Raw genomic sequence first — 22,282 nt, forward strand, 5'->3', positions numbered from 1 at the left:
TCTGTTCCGATCGAAGACTGCAAGTTCATCTGCAGGAACACAAGGTTTTTTCTATCTTCTTCTTCCGCTTTCTGCTGAAGGAAACAGACTATGGGAAACCTCTTCAGCAAAAAACCTAAAGTTAACGATGTCGACCGCGCAATACTCTCCCTCAAGACTCAGCGCCGGAAGCTCTCTCAGTATCAGCAGCAAGTATGTCTGTTTTTCTCTCTCCGCTGTTTTGTTTAAGGTTTTTGCAGAATAACAGTGTATTCATCCTTTCCTTGACCTGCGCAATAGAGGATCTCATTTGTGATTCAGGGTTAGGTTTTTTTTCTCATCCATCTATACCTTTACTAACTAGATTCTTCTTCTAATCAATTATCATTCTACCCGCTGGCTCTAAGTGTTTTCTTCAGAGATCATATATTGACTTGGACTTTACCTCTGAAGAAAAAGAAAGATCGACCCTATGCACCATGCAAGCATTGCTTTGCTTTGTGAGCTTTCTCGACCTTCTTAGTCACGTCGGCTGGGTATTTTTCTCCTTCTGTAGCTGGAAAGAGTCATAGAGAGAGAGACACAAGTGGCACGAGAACTAGTGAAGGAGAGGAAGCGGGATCGTGCACTTCTTGCTTTAAAGAAGAAGAAAGTACAAGAGGAGCTGCTGAGGAATGTTGATGCTTGGTTGCTCAACGTCGAACAACAGGTAAAAGCAACAAACTTCTTGGTGTTGTAAAAGTGATATTTCAAAATCGCTGTTTTACCCTCTCTGACATTATTTGTGCATTGGCACTCAGCAGGATTGTAGTTTCACCTTCTTTGCTTTCGCTTGTTCTTTGGCAGCTGTCAGACGTTGAGCTAGCAAGCAAGCAAAAGGCTGTGTTTGAAAGTTTGAAGACAGGACACAAAGCAATCAAGGACTTGCAGAGTGAAGTAAACATTGAGGATGTGCAGAAGCTGATGGATGAGACAGCTGAAGCTAAGGCATATCAGGAGGTACTATCTTTTACCATGCTAAAACAGGATCAAGTGAATGAATTTGACTCGTTAGACATTATGAAAGTTCAGGTGCATTTGTATTCATGGGTTGCATACCTCAATGTGGTTCCTTGGGTTATGTAAGGTTACATGCCAGTTCAACGTCGACAGGAGCTGGAGTTCCCCTGCCCCCAGCCGGCCTTCGCCCCTATTCCCCTTCAGCTTCCTCCTCCTGTCCAATCCCTCCCTTTTTCTGTTGCTTGCCCATGCTGCTCGTCTGCTCTCTTTGGCAGCGGTGTGCCGTTTCTAGTTTTCTCCCCTCGCAGTTGATGGAGCAGGACCAGGACTGACAGCAAGTCTGCCACCACTGCTGTCGCCCCACTGGCCAGGTGAGCGCCAACGCTAGTGTGATGAACAATGGGGGTACTCTTACAGATGAAGGCCTTCCCGCTGCAGCAGTGGTTCCCACAAAGAACTGGTTTGATCCATTATCTTCAGAGACCTCCCACGGTGTCGGCCCAGGATTCGGACTCACTGGCCCTGACACTGTTTAAAGATCTATATGATCTAACATCCATGTGTTAGTGTGTATCCATGTGTAGGGACACATTAGTATACGTGAACCTTAGTCCAGGTGAGTCTAACTCCTGGGCCTATAGTGCCAAGTGAGGTCACCGGCACTGTCTGAGAGGAAGGAGCCCTCTTGCCAGGTGCGGAGGAAGGCCTCTTGACATCTCCGCACATGCGGTCCGAATCTCCCTAAAGCTCCACTGCTAACTTGGAAGGGTATGAATTATATCTTTCCTAATGGCACACTGGGGGGTGAGGGAGCTCTCAATGGCCTCGTTGCACTGTGCCCGCCAGATGTGCCATGCCGCAATGTTGTTGATGATCTCCCACCGCTGGCAAGTGCTGGGGGACGAGGATGTGGATTGCCACCAACTCCTAATTTTGCGGGCTTCTACTCTTAATCTTGTGCATGTGTATGGATCTTGTGAGGAGGAACTCTTACTTGGAGGCCACGACACGATAGGTGTGAATGGATGCATACCCTAGAAGAACGTACTTTTGACATGTATATAGAGACTAGCTACCCTTGGTGCCGGGATCTATTTTTGTACATGACGTGCCGAGGAGGAATTCTGGCGTCTGTATATAATTTTTGAGATACAAATATAGCAGATGGGTGATTCTTCTAGTACTTTGATGCTTTCATGTGCATGTTTGAACTCCAATTTTTATTTGTTTGACTTGTATTACTACTTGGACAATGCTTGGGTTTACTGGATGTGTTTTCTCCATGGGGTCGGGGTTGCCCAGACAACCCTGTGGACAGGTATGTGCACATATGTTTGGGACTAACAGGTGGCATGGTAACTATGTTTTAATTAATTTTATTGCTTTATGTACATGTTACTAAGGTTTATGAGTGCAGGTGTACACACTCACTTAGAGAAGGCCGGATACTTTATAAAGTTTTCACATGGGCCAGGCAATATTTTAAAACCATGGCCAGTTGTTATGTGGGCATCAGACACCTAGAGGGCATGCATCAAATAGGTGCCCCTTTTTGCATGAGAAAAAGCACTGAGAAATATGCATGTAGACTTCCTTTTGGAGGCATAAAAATCTAGCGCTAATCTTCAAGGGAGAGGACTCGCTGAGATTCGGGCCTGATTCCGGGCTGATTGACATCTTCGGGGGCTGCTGGTAGCAAAAACGTTTTCGCTACAGGCTTATGGAGTGTTTGAGCAGATATTAGGGGGTTTGTCTGCTGCTATGGACTTGTACGATCCTGTGGCAGGTCAACCGTGAGGTTCACGGGGTATTGTTTTACTTTATTCATCCTTGTGTCTGGAATAATTAGGTTTAGACTGGTGGTGAACCGCGGGCACCTGCAAGTTTGTATCTGTAGTAGACTCCTCTTGTAATCTAGCCTTAAAAAGAAGAGGGGGGTGGGGTGGGGAGGGGGGGGGGTCAGTGTTAGCATATATCATCTCCTACTAGTGGCTTCTCTGGTGTTTACAGGGGCCATTTCCATGCTTTGGCATTCCCCATATTTTCCCCTATTTTATGGGCCTTTGATGTGGGTTGCCCACCCTTTTTTATGGTATTCTACCTATTTTCAGGTCGTGTAGGTACGTACTAGGAGCCTAGGAAACAGTCGACCAGCTCATATAGTAGTGTGTATATATGCTGCCCTCTGCCACTAGATGTAGTTGACTAGTGAGTATGGATCTTCGAAAATTGTCCTTGATCAAGCACACTGCCTCCCACTGCCATTATGCGAGCTGCATTAAAATTGAAGATGGATCTATCTCCTTTAAGCTTATGTACCTATGAGAAACATTAGTCACCATTGTTAGCACAAAGAACTAGATAAGATAACCTTGCATTCATAATCTTTGGCTTACTCTAAGTCTCTACCTCATAAGTTTTCCCATCTTGTATACTTCTTCGCGCACTTTAGGGTCTCCAAATCCACTAATGCAAATCAAAAGATTGAAGCTTTAATAAGACCAAAGTGTATGTAAGCTAGCTAAGGTGATTACCTAAGCAAGGCAACCAAATAGAAGTAATTGGTTGGCAACACTGCAATAACAAAGAAAGAGAAGAAGAAAGAAGTCATCAGCGGCACGTAAATTGGGAAGAGAGAGAAATTTCCAGTTGGCGATAGTGCGCATAATAGGGAAGAAAGTGCAATTTTTTTTTGTAAAAATAATTGCGGAAAGTAGAAGCTTTCTACGCTATTGAATTTCCAAAATTTTGAAGCTTGAAGCTCTAGAGAATCTGAGTAAAGAATAATGATGCTCAAGTCATATTGATCACATCCCATAAGCTTTAATCTTGGAGAGGTTGAGGGAATTGAAAAGTGGTTTTGGAGCTTGAGTGGGTTTGAAAAATGGTTTTCCACCTTGAGATGACTAAATTGGGTAAAAGAAATATGAGTTTAAATTCCCCAGAGGACAAAAACAAGCTTCTCTTTGAAACCATAGTCTTTCCTATTCATTGGAATTGGAAATTTACCTTTGTTTTAGCTTCTTTCACCTCCTTGTTCGCTCTTTACAGTGATTTCAATTGCAATCACACTTCGCTGATCCAATACCACTATTGTGGGAGGTTGACATTAACCCGAGAATTGACTGCAAAACTATTAAATACCAAGCATAAATAGAATAAACAATTTGCTCAAGACACAAGATGGGTCCAATTCGCCCCTACAAAAGATTGGGTCCAGTTTTTCCCCACATAAGAGTGAGTTTAGGCTCCCTCTTGGTGTACTTAAATATATTTCTTGAGATAACTTTTGAGGCTCAAACATTAGGCAAAATTGGACTCAAAAAGGACCCTCTAAGAACACTACAACAAAAGCAAGCAATAGCGGTGCTTATTTGCAATGTTTTACGTTATGCTACTATAAGTGTTGTAAAACCGTTGATATAACCGTTGCTCAGTGGCACTGTAGAACCGCCGGTATAAGCACCGCTCAATACCACTATACAAACTACAACATCTAGAAAGTCATGGTGGAAGTAGTCTTGGTGACTTACGATCTTCTGGAGTTCATCACTCAACTGGTCCTCAGGCCCAACCCGGACACCATAGACGATGAGGATACGAGGGATGCCCTTATGCACGAAGCTGCTCTATGGGATCGGCTTAATGCCTGTGCTCAGTCATTCATTCTTTTGAACTGTGAACCCTGTCATCGCTCACATCAAACTGAATACCCATGCACATGTTGCTTGGAAGAGACTCTCCGACATCTACGACCGGAAGTACCCATGCACATGTTGCTTGGAAGAGACTCTCCGACATCTACGACCGGAAGACACCTATGAAGAGAGTTTCCTTGGAGCTTCAAATGTTGAAGCTTTCACCCACTTACTTCCATGCGAGATCACATCAACAAACTGGAGTCATTGTGATCTGAGATTCTGGGTGCAGGAAGGAGATTTCCACTGAGGATATGGCCATCCGGCTACTTGCTCATTTGCTCCCGAAATATGAGAGCTTCTATTCCTCACTTCTTACCTCAAGACGTACGAAAACCATTACCTGGTATGATGGTCCTTGATCAGGATAGCAGATTCAGGGATTTTGCTTTCATTGGTCAGAGAGGGAGGCAATCTAACAAAGGCAAAGGTGGAGCACCTCCTTCTGAGAACTCTAAGGACTCCAAAGATGCAAAGCCGAAGGGGTCTTCAACTTCTAATTCTTCTGGCAACCAGAAGATTTGTGATTATTGCTCCAAAGAGGGGCACTTATGGCGACAATTCCGGACTCGCATGCAAGATTTGGAAGGGAAGTCAAAGGACAAAGGGGCAAGCTTATCCACCAATATTGTGGAGGAGTCAGCTTTCATCACCGGGTCACCCTCAGGTGGAGGAATCATCCGACATTCATTAGGAGGAGGTGATTTCGGTGGATGCTCCACAGCAGGCTATATTTTAGGAGTAGGGTTCGACTTCTGAGGGGAGATCTTGTATTCCCAATTGATTGTACTAGACATTGTGAGACAGAAGAGTGGAGAGTTTCAAGTTGGGCCACAAGGAGGTCAAATTTGAAAGCTTTAATGGTAATATGGATATATCCAAGGCTCTATCTTTCATTAGACAGTTTGAGATTGCGTTTTGCAATGAGGAGTTTTCAGAGAAGCCTATGCTCCAACATGAGGGTATGCATCAAGGACATTGCCAATGATTGGTGGTGGATGGCTAAGCTTCTTGATCACACGGCTGTCCCGACTTGGGAGAAGTTCAAAATTCAGTTTTATGATCAGTTTCTACCTCCAAATTTCGAGAAGGATGTTCGGAAAGAGGTGGGACATACTGACTCAGCATGAGGGAGAATGTGTCTCTTCTTATCTGAATATTCTCTCTCTAGAATATTTTCTCTCTCTAGGTTAAAACAGTTAGAAACAAGGTCTTTTATATTTCTGAAGAGGGATTGATTACAGGGGAAGATGCTGGACATTTTGAGAGGCTGGGGAGGAATCTTACAATACTGTTGATGCATTTGTGGAGCCACTGCACCCCTTTGCTGCTCACGCTCTTGTCTCATTCTTGCAATGCCGAAGTTTTCAAGGTAACTCCTTTGATGCATATCAATGAAGATGAGAAGAAGAGGAAACTTGAGTCAAGCTTGCAGAGAATCATTCAAAAAAGCTTGGTGGTGTTCCCAAACCGGACTTTACAAGAGTAGCCACCACTGTTTCCGAGGAGTTGCATGTAAAGCAAGAATTCAGCTCACAGGGAAAATTTAGGGTGGACAGCTACCTAAAAGTGTGCCCAAAGAGGACAAGGATACAAAGCATGGCTTAGGGAAGAAGCCGGGGGGTAGGCGAAATGTTCCGAAGATGTCAAAACAACAATATGAGCAGTACAGAAAGGAGGAAAAGTGTTTTAATTGCGGTAGTAAAGATCACATGAAGAGTCAGTGCCCTGAAAACCCCAAGAAAATAGATGTACAGGAAGCTAAACTCAATGTGAATGTGATTCTAGATGCGAATGGGAATTCAATACATAAACCAAAAAGCCGTTTTCTTTGCAAAGCTTGGGGAAAACTGAAGGATCAAACTGCTTTGTTTATATTTGATAATTCTTCTACCGATAATTTTATATCTATACAGATGACTTCGAAGTGTGAGGAGTTGGGTATGCATATACATGTAGATGTGGCCTTTGAGGGCAAGGATGTGAGTTTGACCCCTGTCTTTGGAAAGTTACACATACACACACAGGGATACTTGGATCATGAGGACTTTTGGATTGCTCCACTTACAGGATGTGATGTTATTCTTGGGATGCCTTGGCACTTTTGCTTGGATCCTAAGGTTTCCCATAAAGAAAAGAAAGTGGTTTTTATGCATAGAGGCAAAGAGCATGGCTTTGATGTTGGTACCACTGGTAGTACCGTACCCATTGTAAGCTATATTTACATTAATAAAGCTATAGAAAAGTATGCTTGTTCTGTAAGCCCAGCGGGAAGGGCCGTGAACAGACTCAACCACGTATCCAAGAGATAAAGATATAGAGAGAGGGGGGGAGAGAGAAAGGATTAAGGAACTTTGCACAATACACCACACTGAGTGGGGAACATACCGCCCCCTTTCAAGAATTTATTCAAGAACAATGCATAGGCAAACTGGCCACGATCAATACAACAATGAATACAAAAGCAAACAAATATGCCAATGTAGAATCCCAAGTCGAAGTCAATGTTAAGGCACAAGATCTCTGATACCGAGCACACCACGGGGATGACCCACAAGAATCTCTCACCGGGCTAGTACCAGATCCAATATTCAAGTCCAAATCCAAATCCAAATGTAAGTCCAAATCCAAATTCCAAGTCCAAGTTCCAAGTACAAGTTCCAAGTTCAAGTCCAAATCCAAGTCCAAGTTCCAAATCCAAGTTCTAAGTCCACGTTCCGAATCCAAGTTCCAAGTCCAAGTAATCTCCAAGCTTGTTCTCGAAGTACACAGGTGGATTGTGTAGTTGACGAAGTCTGAGATGATCAACTGTGTTCTTGTTGTCCAAACTTGAGAAGGGACAGCCCACACAAGACCATGTAGGAGCGTATGAACTGGATTAATCTCACGAGCGATACAATAGAATTTGCTAGTGCCCAAAACAACAAGTGGTGGTGCTGTTTGGCAGCACACAAGTGCTCTGGAAGCGGTACAACTGGCAGCAGATGATGGCGGTGTATCCAGGCGTAACAAGAGGTATAAGAGGCACAATCCAGGCGGCTGCCAAGCGAGACGGAGGTTCTGTTGGTGGCAGGCAGCTGCTGTAGCAGCAGCGTACAGGGCTGCACAGGTCATGTACACAATAGCCAAAACAGTAGATAGTGTCAGAATATGCAGCGGAAATGATAACCAAACTTGGGTACACAAGAGCAAGTAGACTGCAGAAAATAATCAGCACAAGAAACACAGAGAGATAGGTGTGTAAACTCTTCTCTATACACAAGATCCCGGAAATACTGAATGAGGAAGTGGTGGGGGCTGAGGGACAATATATACAACTCCATGTTGGCAGTCGGCCAGCAGCAGATAGTGCCCACGACTGGGAAAAAACCCCACGACTGATAAAACAGCAGTCGGCCAGCATATTGATGCCCACGACTAGAGAAAAGCAGTCGGCCAGCAGCCCTGATGCCCATGCCTAAAGAAAGTCTAGTCGGCCAGCATTGGGGTGCTCCTGGCATCATCTGGCAGCCCTCCCACCACTACGAAAAAATGGGACAAATAGGGAAAAAATACGAGGAGTGTGGAAAAATGATATACGGGCGGGCACACCCACAACAGAGGCCCTGGTGTATACAAATAGACAGGAGATGACTTCTAACACCCCCTCTCAGCTCCTGGCTGTGAAACCAACCCCAGGGAGCTGGAGTGCCGCCTGAGGTAGAGACTTCGTGAAGAGGTCCGCCGCATTGTCCTCCGTCGAACAATGAAGTAGCAAGATGTCACCCGCCAAAATCTTCTCACGTACAAAGTGATACTGTATCTCTATATGCTTGGTCCGGGCATGGAAAACCGGGTTCCGAGCAATAGCTATACAACTCTGGTTATCACACTGGATGATTGTGGGCTCCCTCTGTGGAAACCCAATCTCGCCTAGCAGCCTCCGCCGCAGCCATACAACCTCACAAGCAGCACCACAAGCAGCTCGATACTCTGCCTCTGTCGAAGAAAGGGCAATAGTTGGCTGCTTCTTGCTGCTCCAAGAAACTGCTCCTGAGCCGAGGGTAAAAGTGTATCCTGAAGTAGATCTCCTCGTGTCTGGATCTCCTCCCCAATCTGAGTCACTCCAACCTTGGAGCTTGACTCCATTCCCACCTATGTAAAAGAGTCCCAGATCCTTCGTACTCTGCAGATACCGCAAGATCTGCAATCCTGCGTCCCAATGAGTCTTCAATGGCGTCTGCATAAAAGAGCTTAACAGCCCCACGGAGAAGCTCAAGTCCAATCTGGTGTTCAGCAACCAGATCAATGAACCAACCAACTTCCGGTACTGCGAGGCATCAACTGGCTCACAAGGATCTGTAATGGTTAACTTTGTGTTCGGGTCCATCGGTGAAGTAATAGGCTTGCAGTTCTCCATCCCCAAGGCCTCAAGCAACTCATGAACATACCGCTGCTGAGAGACGAAAAACCCCCTCTGGGTCTGCCAGATCTCCAATCCCAAGAAGAAGTGGAGTAAGCCTAAGTCGGTTATCTCAAACTCCTTTGACAAGGCAGCCTTCGTCACTCCAATGTGCTCCACATGACCGCCGGTGAGAATGAGATCATCCACATAAAGGATGATAAGTGTGACCATGCCGCGTTCCCGAAAGAGATACAGGTTCGGATCTGCAACCGATCTCTGAAATCCAGTCCGAATAAAGAAGGAATCAATCTTCTAATTCCAAGCCCTCGGAGCCTGCTTAAGACCATACAAGGCCTTACGTAACCTGTAAACCATCCCTTCCGATCCTGGAACAATAAAGCCTGGAGGCTGCTCAACGTACACCTCCTCCTGCAGGTCACCATTAAGGAACGCAGATTTTACATCCATCTGGTACACGGGCCACCTCTGAGAAGAAGCAAGGGCAAGAATGGTCCGAATCGTGGTCATCCGTGCTATCGGTGCAAAGGTATCCTCGTAGTCGATGCCTGGCCGCTGAGCATAACCCTTAGCCACAAGCCTGGCTTTGTGTTTGTCCACCGACCCATCAGACGCGTACTTGGTCTTAAAGACCCATTTGACACCAATGATTGACCGCTTCGACGGCCTCGGTACCAACTCCCAAGTGTTGTTCTTCTCGATGGCATCAAGTTCCACCTGCATGGCTTCCCTCCAAGTATCCTGTGAAAGGGCTTCCTTTACGGAAGTGGGCTCTTTATCCCGCATGATACGAGACATCAGAGCATAGTTCACCTGAAGAAGCTCCGCCGTGTTGCTTTTATCTCAGACTCGATGTGATCTTCGAGGGCCGTCCTCTGTGGTCCACTCGGAGGGTAGCTCCGTGACACCTGACTCCCGAAGGGTGTCTAACAACCATCTAGGTACTCGAACAGATCGTGGAGCCTCCTGTGGTCGCGGGGGCTCAACTCCAGCTGCGGGCTCAACCTCCTGTGATGACTGAGGTGGATCAACTGGAGTGGTAAACTGGGAATCATCATCAGACTCCTCTGGATCTCCAAGAAGTGGCGGCTCCTCGACAATGGATGCTGGAACATGCTCGTCAAAGACCACATCCCGGCTGACAACAATCTCGTTCCTCTCTGGATCATACAACCTGTATCCCTTGGAAAGAGAGTTATACCCCACAAACACCAGCTTGCGGGACTTGGAGTCAAGCTTCCCCCTCTGCTTCTTCGGAATATGTACATACGCGTCACTCCCAAAGACACGGAAGTGCGAGACATCGGGTTTCCTGCCAAAATATGCCTCAAATGGAGTCATATGGGGTACAGAAGTCATCGGAGAGCGGTTAATGGTATGGACAGCTGTTGCCACAGCCTCACCCCAAAGTGGACGAGGAAGATCACGATGCTCCAGCATGGTCCTCGCCATCTCTACCATAGTCCTGTTCTTACGTTCAACAACTCCATTCTCCGAAGGCGATCCGGTATTGGCCGATTCCCTCTTGATGCCATGATCTGCACAAAACCGGAAAAATACAGTCGAGGAGAATTCACCTCCTTTGTCAGCCCTGAGAGTCTTGACCTGAAATCCAGACTCTTTCTCCACCATCACGTGCCAATCCTTGAACCGAGCAAAAGCCTGGTCCTTCTGGGAAAGAAAGTAGACCCATGTGAATCTGGTACGATCATCAACAAGCAGCATGAAGTAGAGAGATCCTCCTCAGAGCAACTGAATGCTCCTCAAATTCCACCCAAAAGCCAGTCTTGCATACCTCATGCACTGACAGAAGATGAAAACCCAGAGCAGGGACATAAAGAACACGGGAAGCATGCTTGCCCCCCTTGCCGTCGGGAATAATCTCCATCCGGCCCTCACTATGTATCGGAATAGTGGAGTTATCGCCAATAAAGATACGACCTGACTGCCGTTTCAGATCCAGAAAGAAGTCACGGGATGGAGTCATGTGCCTGGAAGCACCACTGTCGAGAATCCATTCCCGGGTATCCTTCGCGGTGAAGCCAACTGCCTCCTCGCTCGAAGATGATGAAGCATCGGAGTCCACCATCTCCAAGTGCACAAATGCAGGAGTCTTCACAGCTGAGGCTCAGGAATCAGCACTCTTCCTTGTCCGCTTAGGGCACTTCCTCCAATAGTGGCCTTTCTCGCCACAATCATTACACGATCTTTCGGCCTTCAGCTTCTCTCGTTCTGGATCAGGCTTCTTCTCAGAAGACTTCTCCGGTGAAGCCTTCCCTTTGCCCTTGTTGGTATTACGGCCTTTCGACCGTTGGCCAGTTAAGGCCTCCGAACCTCCACGGCAAGGTGGTTCCAAACGTTATGTACTGTACGGATCCATACGTACAGTACGTTGTTTGGTACGGAAAAAAATTTTAAGGTACGTAAAAATACGTACCCTTGGTAAAAATACATAAAATCTCAGAAATTTCAGCCACCTACACGGTATTTCAGTCCATGTCCACATTGACATATAAAACTTTCGAAATAGAGACACAACAAGGTCAAAAACCTACTAATTCAAAAGTGAGAAATTAGAATCACAAGTCAATGCATGATTGATTGACAAATTCAATGCACAATGCCATACAATTTCAATCAGGATTCAGCAATCATGCAATGCATAATATTTAGTGGGCAGCTCGGCTGAGAGAGAGAGAGAGAGAGAGAGAGAGAGAGAGAGAGAGAGAGAGAAAGACTTGAAGGAGAGAGAGACTGAGAGCTCTATGCATGGTCCACAGAGGGTGGGCTAAGGCTCTGAGAGAGAGAGAGAGAGAGAGAGAGAGAGAGAGTTATGTTGCTGCCTTGGGGGCCTGAGCAAGGGTGACCGGGCGAACGCAGAAGATGAGCAAGGGTGGCGAGGCGCCGGGAAGGAGGCGAAGCGAAAGGAAGGCGGCGGCGACAGTAGCGATTGGAGGACTCTCCGCAACGGATACTCACGAGTGGATTCTAGATAGTGGTGCTTCCAGGCACATGACTCCTTCCCGTTCTAGTTTACAGGATCTCTGCAGGCTTTTTGGTCACATTCTTACTGGGGATACATCCACTATCCCAGTTCACAGTGAGGGCAGGATGGAGATAGTTCCCGATTGGCAGAGGAGGGAAGCATTCCTCCCAGGTGTTGTATGTTCCGGCACTTGGTTTTCATCTGTTGTCAGTGCATCAGGTTTGCAAGACTGGCGTACGGGTGGAGTTTGATGAGCATTTTGTTGCTCTTCGGGACAAAGCAACAGGCCAGGTAGTTTGGGAAGGCGGAGTGGAGAATGGAGTTTACAAGCTTTCAGCACTCTCTCCCAGGTCCTCAGGTTTGTGATGAGTGGCAGTCTGGTAATGGCCACTTAAGTGTGGATACACTGCAGGTACAGGCTTTCCGGGACCAAATGGTGGATAGCTTGCTAGTAGATGGTAGTAGTTGGTAGGAACTCTCCAGACTGATGCTGGTAGTTCTTGTGTTCGTCTGTCAGAGGAAACTGAACAGGTAACTTATGCTCTGATGTCTCGTAGTATTCGGGACAAAGGACCTCCAGGAGGATGTTCTTTCCACGGGGACCTTTTGAAAAGCCAGGCAGGTGGCAGTTGATTACTTGCAGAAGGAGGTGCATACTCCAGGCTTTGTGGTTCCGGATTTAGAGGGGGTGGTTGACAGGTTTCACAAGGCCTTGTGTGGTCTCAGCAGGTTTCCAGGACTTGTTTTAGCACCGTAACAGGTGTTGATCCTTGTGAGCAGTGTGATGCCTCTTTGACTCAGAAGCAGAATGGTTCATTGATCTGGTTGATGGACACCAGATTGGACGGGAGCTTCCTGATGAGGTAGTTGAGCTCATGGTTGCGGATGACTCTTTGGGAGGCAGGATTGCGTTTCCTGTGGTTTCTGCGGCATGCGAAGGATCATGGACTCTTGTACATAGGAGGGGGGTTGTTGAATGGAGTCCGACTCCACGGTGGGAGTGACTGAGTTTGGGGAGGAGAGGCCCAAGAGCAGTTTTACGAAGCAGTAAGAGGCAGTCATCTTTTGCCTTGTCGCGGACAGTGGCAGAGTACTGGGCTGTTTGTGATGCTGCTTGTGAGGTGGTGAGGATGAAGAGGTTGCATTGCAGGTTTGGGCTTCCACTGGAGGAACCCATAGTCATCCAGAGGCACTTTGTTCGTGAACAGATCGTTGCTGATGACATCTTGCTAGAGTTCTGTTCAGAGTTCTGTTCGACGGAGGACAGTACGATGGATCTCTTCACGAAGTCGCTATCTCAGGATTTGCTCAGGCGGCACCCCAGCTCCCTGTGGTTGGTTTCACAGCCAGGAGCTGAGAGGGGGTGATAGAAGTCATCTCCTGTCTATTTTTATACACCAGGGCCTTTGTTGTGGGTGTGCCCACCCTTATGAGGTGTTTTCTCATTTTTCCCCACTCTCCGTATTTTTCCCCTATTTTTTCCATTTTTTCTGTGGCTTGGGAGGCAGCCCTGAGGTGGCAGGAAGACCCAGTAGCTGGCCAACTGATGGCACTGGTCCACGACTCCATTTCTGAGATGGCCGACTGCTGACACGTGGCCGACTGGCTGTTTTTTGATGGTCGTGGAGATTCAGGCCCAGTCGGCTGCCTGTAGCACAAGCCGACTGGCATATGGGGCCATATAAATAGGCCCCCAGCCCCCCATTCCATTTTGTATCATACTCCGGGATCTTCTTGTGTATATAGAGCAGAGTTACACGTTTATATCTCTCTCTCTTGTGCTGTATTTTTCTGCATGCGTTTTGCTCTCGTGTTCCCAGATCTAGTCATCATCTCCGCTACGTATTCTGACAACATCCCACTGCCTGGCTGTAAATGCCGGCCTCAAAAGGCTCTCCAATATCATGCATAGTAAGCCGTACACCTGGTTCTACTGGAGTAGAAATTGGCTTACATTCATCCATGTGAAACCTTTTTAGCAAACTTTTTATGTACTTAGTTTGCTGCATAACAATGCCATCATCTGTATGCATAAACTGTATGCCGAGATAGTAGTGTAAAGGCCCCAAATCTGACATATCAAATTCACCGTTCAAATTGCTACAAAGTGTCGAAAGCATGTAAACACATTTGCTTTCGCTTTCAAGGGGTAAGCCCAAACAAACCTGGAGTAGTCATCAATGAATGTGATGAAGTAAAGATGCCTCCCTATGGATGGTGTCCGCATTGGACCACATACATCACTATGTATGAGCTGTAATTTACTTTCAGCTCTAACAGCTCCATCTTTGGGGAATGGTTTTCGTTGCATCTTTCCCAAAGTACACCCCTCACATACATGTCTTGGTGGAGACTCAAGAGGCGGCATATTATCAAACCATATTCTGCAAAAGCATCAAACTCCGAAAATTTACATGCCCAAAACGAGCATGCCATAGCTCTGCGTCATGCATAGCAGGAGTGTGGGCAGCCACTGTATTTGCATCATAAGTACGCTTGTCATAGCTGTCCAGCTTATACAAGCCTTTGTATCGTGTTCCAGAAGTGACTGTTTCATAACCCTTTGATGGGTCTTTTACCAAACACTTCCCATCTTTTACCAAACACTTCCCATCTTCAAATTCAACCTTTAAACCTTGGTCGTTTATGGCTGAGACGGAGAGCAGATTTTTCTTTATCCCTGGAACATACAATACATTTTTCATACAAATATTGGCACCATTGGCTGCAATAAGTATGACATTGCCAATTCCCTTTACTGGATATGTGGTATGATCTGCACATGATACAGTGCGGCCATTTGAAGCATAAACCAAGTGCTGAAATACATCTTTGCATGAAGTGATGTGGCTCGAAGCACCACTATCAAAATGCCATGATGCATTCTGTCTGTCAGATGCAATGCAAGACATATCAGTGTCTGAAGCACTTGGTGTGCCACTAGTGCATGTGACCAAAAAAGTGTACTCTTCCTGGATTACATTAACTGATTGCAGTGCTTTGTCATCAGAAGAGTCTGCTACTGCATTGCCTGCTTCTTTCCTTTTCTCTTTTGCAATTCGCTTCCTACATTCATTGATGTAGTGTCCAGGCTTATGGCAGTAGTGACATTTGCCCTTCTTTTTGGGCTTGTTTGCATCCCCTTTGTCAGACTTTTCACCACCAGAAGAGGGCTGTCCATGACTGTTGTTTGCATCCCCTTTGTCAGCCTTGCTAGACTGTTGTCCCCCATGCTTAAAGCTCTTTGCTTTACCCTTATCCTTGGCTGTAAATGCCTTTTCTCCACCACGGTTGCTCGATAAGTTTGCTCTTGTTTGCTCCTCCTGCAAGAGTAAACCCACCAGCTCTTCAAAAGTGACTGGATCACCACCTCCTTTCATTGAGAGGTTGAGAGAGGTGTGAAAGCCCAAGTAGGAAGGTGGTAAAGAATGAAGAGTGTTGGTGACCATCTGTCTGTCTGGGATAACCTCATCAATGTTGAGCAATTGTTCTGCAATCTTTCACTTTGGTGAGATGATCTGCCATGGAGTCACCTTCATCCATAGAAAGAAGATCCAATTGTCTCTTCAAGTAGGCAACTCTTTCCTCGTTGCGTACCTGATACATTGCTTCCAATGTGTCCCATGCAAGCTTCGATGTCTTGCAAGAACGAATGTGCGGAATAATCGTCTTTTTCACTGAAAGGGCTATCAATGACATGGCCTGTGCATCTCTAGAGTCCCATCTCTTCTGCTCTTGTGTGGGAGCAGGTTCTACATCAAGAGTTCTTCGAGCACCTCCCCTTTGAGGCGTGGCTGGCTGTATCAGAGGGAGTAGTTAGATCCATCCAACTTGTCCTCCTGGGTGAGCACACCAAATACATCTGTAGCATTGTGTGCCATATCAACAAAATATACCTGCAAGCAAACCAAGCACCAATGTGCACTGCCAGGCAACCAAATGTCCTGTGCAAATGTATGCCTGCAAACCAAAGCAAGTGTAAACCTGCACCAAATTGTCCAATTACACACAATGTGTATACATACGCGACAAATCACAGCTGTAATACCCAATTACATGCTCCAATCTCACTCCAATCGCTTCAATGTGCATTTAATTGGCCAATTTTCACAAAAGCCCCAAATTTCTGCAAACAACTGAAAGAGGTTCAATTTGGTGATTTTGACCTCAATTTTGAAAACCCCCAAATTCCAAACCAAACAAATTGAATGGCACCACTTGCAATTTTTCTGGCAGAGGGTAACCTTTGGCAAACCCCAAAAGATTGCTGAACCTGCACCAAAATGCCTGCAACCTTTTTATTTTATTTTATTTTTATTTTATTTTGATTTATTCTGAAATAAGAGTACCTGCAGGCTAGTGCGTGGATGGTACAGTACGGAACGGGCCTGGCACCAGTCGGCCAGGTACAGGTGGCTCCGTGGGCTGGCTGGTTGGTGTGACCAACAAGACGGAGGCGGTAGGCGCAGGGCAAGCACGGAGCTGGAGATGGAGGCCAAAACGGGCTCGTGTGGATGTCTAAATGCTGGAGGCGAAAACCGTGTGCTGGGCGGCCGTAAGGCAGTAGTGACGGCGGCGGCTCTGGGGAACCAGAATGGAGCAGCAACGGTCGACGGTGGCTCAGCGCAGCCAGAACGGAGCAGTGACGGTATGGGCGGCCGGAACGGAACGACGACGGAGGGGAGGCGCTGCTGGGCGGCGATGGTTCTGGGCGCACTATCGTCGCCGACTGGAGAGGGAGGTGCCGCCCGCGGGCTGAGCGGCGGTGGTGGGCTTCCCACTAGTGCCGCCGGAACTGGCGGACAGAACCAGTGGCGACGGAACCGCCGGCCGGAGGAGCAGCGACGGAACCAGCTCTGCAAGCGACGGAATTTCGCAGGCTTGCTGCAGCTTTTCAAGGGGCAGAATTCCAAGGCCAGCTCCCAGCTTTGATACCAATTGTTGGTGTTGGACTCACACACACAAACCTGCACATTAGGGTTAGGTGCAGGATAGAGAAGCTCACACACAGAAATGAGAGAGAGAGAGCCAAAAGTGTGGTATCCACAAAATGCAAGTCAACCCTTGCATGTGTGCTACATCCATATAATATAGAAGTACAAAATATTATATGTTAGTGTCCTTTCACACTTGATATCCAAGGGGAAAACCACATGGGAAAAAGTGCCCTTGGTTAAGCCCTGTTCACACAGCACTACCATAAGTGAGCATATGCCGACATACGGGTGGATAAATAAGCGGCTATAGGTGAGCGCCACGGGCAGTGAAAAATCGATAACGACGGGATGATCTTGGACCAAAGGCCGGCCAAAGGGGAAGGGGGGGAAAGAAAACTGCCACGTATGGATCTGTACAGTACGGTACAGTACAGTACCGTACTGTACACTAAAACATACCTTATAATAAGGTACGTACGCATGGATACAACCTTGTGGAAGCGGCGGGAAGCTTTCTTGAGGCTCTGGAGGCCTAGTCCTTTTGTCACAGATAGAGTTGGTGACCCCACTTGGCATTACAGACCACCTGTGTGGTTGTCTCCCCCCCCTTCCCCCTGTATGAGATAGCCTTCTCCTCACAAAGTGGCCAGCCGGAGGAGAAGTGTCTCTTCCCCTTATGATTATGTGATTCCCACCCCGTACATGAGGTGAGTTTGTATATAGCCCCTCATGGTTGTATCTAGCCCATTGTGGTTGCTTTTCATTAACTAATAGAAGGATCTTTTTCCCGGAAAAAAAATGTTGCCCATGTTGCTGTCCGACATATGATCCTAGCCGATTGAAGCACGCTGAGGTCCATTTCCCTTTGAGGTAAAGCTCAGCATTAATGAAGAGATCCGCATTGTCTATGATGCTACAGCACAGACTTGTGCCCATAACTCCACTGAGGCTCTAGGTAAAAACTAGCTGGAGCATCATTTTCATTGGCTCGAGATTAGGCCACATGTAGTTCACCTTGGGGTGGATTTCGAGGAGCATGGTTAGAAATTAAAGTTTTTATTTCCAGTTTGACCATGCCTTATGAAGCTCTTGTTTTCAACAGACTCATTATGAGAAGTCATATTTGAAGTACTTCTGGGATCACACTAAACAGATGTCAGATTGGACCTAACAACAAGAGAGCATGAACACAAGGGTGACCGGGCACCAAATCTGGCACATGACAAGGCCGGATAAACCATCCGGTCATGCAGCACTGAGGAGAGCTGCTAGAGCTTTGTAGGCTACTTAGGGTGATAACCTTTGTGAGGCCCTTAAACCCCCTGGAAAAGATGCCCAGTGTGACACTTTCCCAAGTATGTGAAGGATGGCTCTTTCTCCACTTTTCAATGTCCTCTTCCCACTTACTTTTTCCCTTCTAATCACCTTCTAATCACCTTCTATCTGCTCCCTTCAATGGTGTGCTAAGTATGTGAAGGGTCTCCCTCCACTTCTCAATGTCCTTTTCCCACTCGCTTTTTCCCTTCTAATCGCATTCCTTTAGACCACGGGATGAACTAATGCGTTATTGGTGGTGGGCGGCATTGACGAGCGTTACCATGAGATAAAAGCATTATTGGGAATGAACTAACATGTTACTAGTGCGCTATTTCAGCTCCTTTCCTCTCCACTGTGTACTGAATTTTGGGCACGGGGATGCACAGAAATTGGTAATGTATTGTGAGTGTTCAGCAATAGTAGTTTTATTTCAACATTCTTGTGTTGTGCAACTATCTTTGAGTCCTCTCTGAGCAGAAAGCTATTGCTTATAAGTGTGGTGTTGTAGGCAGCAGAGTTTCGTATTTTCTTACAAAATGTTGTATGTAACACTTCCGAATGCAGGAAATCAATGCTGCTCTTGGGGAGCGTCTTTCAGCTGAGGATGAGGAAGCAGTCTTAGCAGAGTTTGAGGAGCTAGAGATGAAGGTCTTTTTCTTTTCTATGCAGCCTTAGCACCTGCTTCTTGCAGTCCATATGACTTTTCTTTCTGTTTGTTTCTACTGGATTCTCTTAAAATTTAAGGTTTCGAAAAATGTCAGATCCCTAATGTTTATATACAAATCAGATGGAACTTGAAGGTCTGCCAGAAGCACCCAAACTAATTGCTGATACTGAAGAACCAGAAAACCAGTATCGTGTCCCACAAAAGCAACCGATCCCAGAGCTAGCAGATGCATCTAAGACAAGATCTGAAGGTGAAAAGCTAGAAGCTGATGTGGAGGAAATTCTGAATCTTCCAACTGCTCCTACGGCTGCCATTGAAGCTTCTGAAGGTGGTGGAGAGCAAGAGGTTTCGTTAAAAATTAAAGCCGAAATCCAAGGTAAAACAGTGAGCTGCAGTGTGTGCTGATAAGCATTAGTTTTTGTGTTAATGCATGCCACAAGGAAGACTGACTTTTGAAAACTTTCTGTTGCAGAGTGGGAGCCCTTAGCAGCATGATTATGATACAGTGGAGGTGCCTGTTGTACTCATTTAGCACTGGAAGCATTATGGTTTTGGTGTCAAAGTAACCTTCCAAAGGACACTTCATTACAAGTGCATAAAAATGTACATGATACACTCTCTTCTCCTCCTTTTTGGTGATGCCGTCTCAAGAGCTATAAAAATTTAAAAGTTACCTTGAAAATTTACAGATTTTTGGGCTGAATTATAACTAAAATTCCTTACATTTTGCACATTTTTTGAAATTGAGAAAATAATTTTTACTCGTAAAAATTAGAATCATTCAGATCCATTGTATAGTTTGTATGTGAACACTAGTGCCAAGATTATTATGCAAGTATAGGACGTGCTTCAAACGATTAGAATGTGGAAAAACTATTAATTTGCAGTATTTTAATCCAATGTATATTTGTGACGCGAAGGATTTTCGGCAGTATCCTAATTTTTTTGTTGCTATTTTTTTAGAAAGGAGACTTCTATATAAAATCATGCAAAGGGAGAAGGAAATGTCATGGTTCTGCTCTCATTTATCTGTTATGCTTTGTCTGCGCAGCTTTAGAAGATCCTTGCATGGGGGCCTAAAAGAGTGTGAATGATGTCACTATGTATACTACAAATACACTGGATGTCATAAACTTGAATACCCTCGAAGGCCTTTGAGCATTTGGCCTTCCAGAAATGCCATGCCATGATACTAGTAATAATCTCCCAGGTGCTCAATACTTAGCAAAGGTGGTATGTATCATGACTAGGGGGATATCATGAAGTAAAACATCTCTGAGCTTTGCCCATATGGACAAGTATAACATGTAGTGTTCCCTTGTCGTCAAAAGGAGTTGTGGGCCAAACTAAGCCAACCATACAATAGCACACCAAGTAATATAGATAAGAACACTCCTCAATCTGCCGCCGAGCTAGGCCAAGAGCTAGGCTATAGATATCCAGTTCTCTCTAGTCATCGAAATGCTTTTAAAGTTTTTCAAGTCAAATATTGTCGCTGCACATCTCTCCAAGCCTCACCATTGCATATATCCTGCAGCACCTAGGAGTTTGCTAAGATCATCTTTGATAAGGTCGTTTCACATAATGGGCTACTTGGCAGCCTCTCTATTGAGTTGAGGGGGCCTATGACATAAAACTGTATGCATACCACTCCAAGCCTTGATGGTGGAAGAAAGCAATGTGGAGGATTTGGGGGGGGAAGGTGGGGGGGGGGGGGGGGTTATTTGTCTCAAAGAAAATAAAGCGTGTTGTGCTGTTGCGTGACGGGCTTATTTAGGGCTCTTGTAAAGAGTTCCAAGTTGTAGATGAGTGTGGGAGTGGGCTTAAGAATAATCCCACATGGGAAGTTTTGGGAGTTTTAGAGCTTTTGTATAAAAAGTGGCTCATTTGAGAGCTTAGGGACACATTGGGCTAAACTCATGTTTGAGCTCTCTTGAGACTAGCTCTCCCTCTTTTTTCCATAGAGGTGCAAGCTCTTCTCTCTCCCCATCTACATTATTGTATGAGCAATGTTCTTTTTTAATTCAATGCAATGAGTTGATGTTTGTCTCTCTTCTCATGTCTATTCTCTAGTGTGCATGTTTCTTTGTTGATAGCTTCAAGGTTTGTGTGCATGCTAGGGAAGTAAGTGCTTGAGAATGAAGTATGCTTTGAGCTTGTGTGTGCATTAGCTTAGCTTTCTTCTTGTATTGGATGCATGAATGAGTGGGATGATGAGTGAGTGAGCAATGGCAAGATTGAGCTTGTGTGTGTATTAAGTCTATGTCAATGGTAGTAGTATTCTTAGCATTCTCTCCATTCGTGGATAAGCTTTTGTGCACCGGTACGGGTTGAATCCCTGGCTCCGAAAGGGATGCAAATCCAATTGGATTGAGCTACATAAGACTCAAAACCGGTTGAGAAGCTTGCATTACTACCACTATTTCTTTTTGTTTTTAGGTTTAGGGTTAGCATGAGTGTGGAATCTCGGAGCTCGTGATTAGAAGAGAAAAAAAATATAGATTAGTACGTACTTGTGCGGTTGAGATCTACTCCTGCTAATGTTTTCTCATTCATGTATATGCTTTCCATTGTTGTTTTCATCGTTGTGTTCATTTTTTGTTCATAGATTAGAAACGAAAATCTGAATAATATATTAAGCTCAATGCATTATGTGTGAGCTTATGTATTATGCATTAAACTTGTTCTTAATGTATTAATGCGTTATGGCTTAAGCTTATTGCATTATGCAATAATGCAATAGATTAATGCTTAATGCAATATTAGCCGGCTGCATCTAAGGCCGTGTGGGCGGCTGGCTGCATTAAAAGAAGGCCGTTGAAGGCTGTGAAAGTGGCCGAAGAAGAAAGTGGCCGGCGTGGAGGGCGCCTGGGTGTGAAGTGGCCAAAGGAGGCGAAGCAAGCGTTGATGGCGGTGGAAGGCTGAAAAAAGAAGATGACCAGCTACAGCTAAGGGTCGCGTGGAAAGGGCGAAGGGTTGGTGTGAAGGCAGTGGTGGCCGGCGAGAGGCAGGCCGCTGAACGCAGAAGGTAAGAAGGCAGCGGTGGTGAAGTGGCCGGCAGCTGCTAAGCCGGCGAGAGGCGGTTGTGAAGGCTGGCTTCTGGAGTAGAGCTACATTCACCTGGCTTACTCCCCTCCTCGAAGCAGGGTCCAAAAGGTCTTTAAACGAATGCCTCCAGGCTCTCCTATGACCTCCACCTCATGATCTATGACATCTATGCTATTGTGAAGCTGCCAGCCACTCTCTTTCTTCTAATTGCAGCGCTGAAGGGAGGTACCGGCATCCAAAAGCCCAACA

The 22,282-nt window shown here is 45.9% G+C and overlaps 1 protein-coding gene across 1 annotated transcript; it reads left to right on the plus strand.

The window, feature by feature from the left end:
- Nucleotides 1–52: 52 nt before the first annotated feature.
- On the plus strand, nucleotides 53–19,667 carry VPS20.2 (vacuolar protein sorting-associated protein 20.2). Its single transcript, XM_086822190.1, has 6 exons — nucleotides 53–192; nucleotides 536–688; nucleotides 826–978; nucleotides 18,883–18,966; nucleotides 19,106–19,361; nucleotides 19,458–19,667. The coding sequence occupies exons 1-6, from the start codon at nucleotides 91–93 to the stop codon at nucleotides 19,478–19,480; spliced, it is 771 nt and encodes a 256-aa protein (XP_086678316.1). The 5' UTR covers nucleotides 53–90; the 3' UTR covers nucleotides 19,481–19,667.
- The last annotated feature ends 2,615 nt before the right edge of the window (nucleotides 19,668–22,282 follow it).

This window comes from Cibotium barometz, chromosome 28 (genome assembly GCF_041138505.1).
Source record: "Cibotium barometz isolate CiBa-2024 chromosome 28, ASM4113850v1, whole genome shotgun sequence".
NCBI classification, from domain to species: domain Eukaryota; kingdom Viridiplantae; phylum Streptophyta; class Polypodiopsida; order Cyatheales; family Cibotiaceae; genus Cibotium; species Cibotium barometz.